The sequence below is a fragment of the Rhinopithecus bieti genome, unplaced genomic scaffold (genome assembly GCF_001698545.2).
Source record: "Rhinopithecus bieti isolate Rb0 unplaced genomic scaffold, ASM169854v2 scaffold_1037, whole genome shotgun sequence".
Lineage (NCBI taxonomy): Eukaryota > Metazoa > Chordata > Mammalia > Primates > Cercopithecidae > Rhinopithecus > Rhinopithecus bieti.
In genome coordinates, this window is record NW_016803268.1 from 48,485 (window position 1) to 53,381 (window position 4,897).

Consider the following 4,897-nt stretch of genomic DNA (forward strand, 5'->3'; position numbering starts at 1 on the left):
AAAAAAAAAAAAGGTAACTTAACTCTTTGTTCAGGGCTCAGTCCTTTGGATGTTAATCTGACTGGGCCAGTGCACCTAAATAATAAATATCCTCCTGAACTGCTTCAGTCTGATTCCTTAAAAATCCCACTACACAACCTCTACCTTCCAGGTTCAAGCAATTCTCCTGCCTCAGCCTCCCAAGTAGCTGGGACTACAGGTGCACACCACCACACTCTGGAAATTTTTTTATTTTTTTGTATTTTTAGTAGAGACAGGGTTTCACCATGTTGAACAGGCTGGTCTCCAACTCCTGACCTCAAGTGATCCACCCACCTTGGCCTCCCAAAGTGCTGGGTTTACGGGCGTCAGCCACCATGCCCCGCCTTTGTTTTTGTTTTGTTTTGTTTTTTTTAGAGACGTAGTCTTGCTCTGTTGCCAGGCTGGAGTACAGTGGTGCGATTTCAGCTCAATGCAAGCTCCGCCTCCCAGGTACACGCCATTCTCCTGCCTCAGCCTCCCAAGTAGCTGGAACTACAGGTGCACAGCACCACGCCTGGCTAATTTTTGTATTTTTACTAGATACAGAGTTTCACCAAGTTGGCCAGGAGGGTCTCGATCTCTTGACCTCATGATCTGCCTGCCTCGGCCTCACAAAGAGCTGGGATTACAGGTGCGAGCCACCGCGCCCGGACTCCTGGCCTAGTTTGGTAGTTCCCTTCACAGTCTGTTTCAGAAGACCATTCCTGGGTCAAAAAACTCATCCACTTAAATCTTAATTCGTAATGTACTGCTCTCTTTCTAATCCCTCCACTCCAAGAAGGCTACCTCATCACAGAGCCCTAAAGGCCGCAGAGGAAGGTTCAGCATCATTTAGCATTTGGGACCTTCACAGCCAGCTGCAGGGACTTGGTGGGGCTCCCAGAGCTTTCCTCCCCCACCAGCTGAAACCCACTCTGCCACACCTGCCCAGAAATTGAGTTACTGACAATTCCTGTATCACAAAGGGAGAGCCCTTTAGACGAGAAAGACAGAGATGGCGCTGATGAGGCCACGAGCTCCTCCTTCCTCTTCTCGGTCTGGGCCTGACTCCTGCCAGGCTTTCCAAGGGAACAGTGGTTCCTGTATCCCAAGGTTGTGCCCTGCGCACTCCAAGGGCACTGGACCTGTCCAGGCCTCCTTGGTGTAGAGGGATCTCTAGCCACTCTGGTGTGCCCCAGGCTCTCCATTCCGGAGACCAAAGGGCTTAGGGTAATCCCTGCCCCCAGCTCTATTCCATGAGCACCCTGGTGCGCTGCAAAGCCCCTGTGAAGTGAAACCCCAGGTCCCAGGGATCCAACAGACCGAGTCTCCCATTCCAGGATGGGAGTCCCCTTGACGCATGTTCACTCTTCTGGGGACCGTGCGCTGCGGACCCTGGGTCCTGGGCTTTCTATGACCACCCCTGGCAGCCCAGGTCTCAGCTCCGAGTGCGGGCAGGCCCCGGGGCCAGGAGCATCCTGAGTGTGCCCCACGGAGACCCTGACAAGAGCACCGAGCTCTCAATTCCAGGAACCCAGCGCTCCAGTCCTCCCATTCCCAGGGTCTCTGTGTACCGAGGCCTCCTTGCCCCGAGGTCTCCAGGCCCCTGTCGAGGACCTCAGCCCCGCTCCAAACCCTGCTCACCATGACGCCAGCGGACAGGCCCAGCCGCGACTCCCGGACCAACGCGCCCGCCCCCCGGAAGCCACGCCGTTTCCCGGCAACCGCTGGGCGCTACCGCGATAAGTCACCAGATCCTCGCGAGACTCCGCCGGGCCCCAGCCCTGCCAACCGCGGGAGTGCGTCCCTAGAGACGGGCGTCAGGAAGGAACCCGGTTGTGAAAGTTGGGGAGATCTCGCCGCCGGCCAGAAGCCCAGAAGCCTTTCGCTGCAGCACGTTTTGCTTATTGCTGGAACCTAAGCTCCATGAGGAGAGAACCGTTCACTTCTATCCTTCAGCGCCTAGAACAGCACAGGGCACGTGCTCAGTAAAGATGTGCTGAGTGGCTGGATGAGTGAATGAAGGACCGTTGAATAAATGGTCAATCTGCCACCCAGGGCTCTGAAACGTTACCCAAATGAGACTCAAATCTGGGCAAAGACTCTACCCTCTGGGATTCACTCACCCAACCCGCCCCGCTTTGAGGGGTCCTCCCAGCTGCTGCGCTGGTGGGTTTACACACACCTCAAAAACGTAGAAATCGGAAAGAAAAATAGGTTCCAGTTTAGTTCCAAATGTTTGAAATCAGGAAGTATCCCTTTCACAAAAATAAACTGCTCTTCCTGAAAAGGCCTCCTTCCCAGACCTCAGGGATGAAGAGAAACCAGAGACTTTCTGACAGGCCCTGCAGAAAACACACAGTTGTCACTTTCCTTTTCTAACTAATCTCTTGTTCTGAAGACCGTTAGGCATTTTGCAATTTCTAAAGTGAACCTGCCATCCCTGAAACCACCCTGTTACCTACATACAACCATCTATGTCATCCAGAAGGCCGAGTTTGTCATCAACAGGTGCTTCTTTCTTTTAGCCTGGGCGACAAAGCGAGACTCCGTCTCAAAAAGAAAAAAAAAAGAAAGAAAGAAAAGAAAAGAAAGAAAGGAAGGAAGGAAGGAAGGAAGGAAGGAAGGAAGGAAGAAGGAAAGAAAAGAAAATTGTACCTTTAAAAAAAAAGTAAAGAGAGGGAACCCACTCCAAACCCACTCATTCCTTGGTATATGGTGACCAGGTGCAGTGGCTTACACGTGTCATCCCAGCACTTTGGAAGGCCAAGGCAGGAGGATCACTTGAGCCTAAAAGTTTAAGGGCTGCAGTGAGCTGTGGTGGCACCACTGCACTCCAGCCTGGGCAGTAGAACGAGACCCTGTCTCCAAAAACTAAGAGAGGGGGAACCCATTCCAAACCCACTCACTTCTTATAACAATAAAGACCTCTGCTGTGCATGCAAAACGTCCTTGGGCTCCAGAGGCAAGAGCCTCAATACCACACTGCCAAATGTTACCATGCTGGCAGCAACACTTGGTGACCACCATGGAAAAGACCTGCAAGACACCACTCTGTAAGCGTAGGGAGAAAAGCCTCCATAACCGCAACTGGTTGTGACAACCAGAAGTTTCCTTTCTTCCAAAGAGAAAATTGCTTCAGAGAAGCCTGGTCAAGAAAGCCTGGGCGGACAGCACCCACCACGAGAGCTCTGTAATGGACTGCCAGACGGAACTGCACATGGCGTTGTGTGTGGTTTTAGCAACTTTGACAAGGTTGGGAGAGAACCTTCTAACCCCACCTCCTTGTGGAAGTTGCTGAAAACAGTGTAACACCAGGAGCAGTTCTGTCTGGCCACCCATTTACAGAGCACTCAAGCAGATACCAAATTTCCATATCCTATCCTGCTGACTTTGCTACTCCCAATAGTCTTCAGCCCATGCTTTTCTGTGTCTACGTGTCTCAGTCACGTTTTTTAAAGACAAGGTCTTGCTCTGCAACCCAAGCTGGAGTGCAGTGGCGTGGTCACATAGCTCACTGAAGACTCCAACTCCTGGGCTCAACTGATACTCTCACCTCAGCCTCTGCAGGAGGTGGGACCACAGGAGAGAACTGTTGCTGTGCCCAGCTATGTAAGTTTTTTAAAATTACAAATTTCATGTGGAAATTTTATTTTTTAAAAACATTAAAACCTATATCCATTTATCCTTTTTTTTTTTTTTTTTTTGAGATGGAGTCTTCCTCTGTCATCCAGGCTGGCTTGGCTCACGGCAACCTCCACCTCCTGGGTTCAAACAATTCTCCTGCCTCAGCCTCCCCGAGCAGCTGGGACTACAGGTGCCCACCACCACGCCCAGTTAATTTATTATTTTTTTTTTTTTGTATTTTTAGTACAGACAAGGTTTCCCCATGTTGGCCAGGCTGGTCTTGAACTCTTTTTTTTTTTTTTTGAGACAGAGTCTCACTCGGTCACCCAGGCTGGAGTGCAATGGCGTGATCTCGGCTCACTGCAAGCTCCATCTCCCGGGTTCAAGCCATTCTCCTGCCTCAGCCTCCTGAGTAGCTGGGATTACAGGCACGCACCACCACGTCTGGCTAATTTTTTGTATTTTTAGTAGAGATAGGGTTTCACTATGTTGGCCAGACTGGTCTCACGCTCCTGACCTCGTGATCTGCCCGCCTCGGCCTCCCAAAGTGCTGGGATTACAAGTGTGAGCCACCACGACTGGCCCATTTATTTTCATTTATGTTTCATTTAGTCCTGAGTGAAAGTATTAGGTGGAGCCAGATGCCGTGGCATGGTGGCGGGCACCTGCAGCCCCATCTTCTCGCGAGGCTGAGGCAGGAGAATGGCGTGAACCCAGGAGGCAGAGCTTGCAGTGAGTCAAGATTGCGTCACTGCACTCCAGCCTGGGCGACAGAGAGAGACAAGAAAGAAGGAAAGAAGGAAAGAAGGAAGAAAGGAAGGAAGGAAGAAAGGAAAGAAAGGAAGAAAGAAAGAAAAAAAATATTATGTGGAAATTTTAGAAAACACTGATGAGAAGAAAACAGAAAAAATATCACCCATATCCCTTGGTCCAAAGATCCAACAGACCGAGGCCCATATTCCCACAACCTAATAGAAATAGAAGTAGTTTGGTAGTGTTTTTTTGTTTGTTTGTTTTTTGAGATGGAGTCTTGCTCTGTCACCCAGGTTGGAGTGCAGTGGCACAATCCTGGCTCACTGCAACTGGAACAGGAATTAAAAGAAATTAAAAAGTGTGTAAGCAGAAACTCAGTTGTATGTAAGAAAACCCAACTCCCCCTGAAAGAGAAAGAGCTAGAGTGCTTTAAAATTTAACTGCCTGGGCCAGGCGCGGTGGCTCACGCCTGTAATCCCAGCACTTTGGGAGACCGAGACAGGCGGATCACGAGGTC

General features: G+C 50.5%; 1 protein-coding gene across 4 annotated transcripts in view; it reads right to left on the reverse strand.

Moving 5' to 3' along the window:
* The window catches only part of DRC4 (dynein regulatory complex subunit 4), a 36,324-nt gene that overhangs the window by 25,078 nt on the left and 6,349 nt on the right, over positions 1–4,897 (reverse strand). For 2 of the 4 annotated variants that reach the window (XM_017871079.1, XM_017871085.1), the window contains exon 1: positions 1,645–1,999. Coding sequence is in view for 2 of the 4 variants with exons in the window: in XM_017871069.1 (XP_017726558.1) it covers positions 1,645–1,647 (3 nt within the window). In the remaining 2 variants the exon portion in view is untranslated. Of the gene's footprint in view, positions 1–1,644; positions 2,505–4,897 lie in introns of those variants that run through there. The other 2 variants (XM_017871069.1, XM_017871059.1) reach the window with 2 other exon arrangements.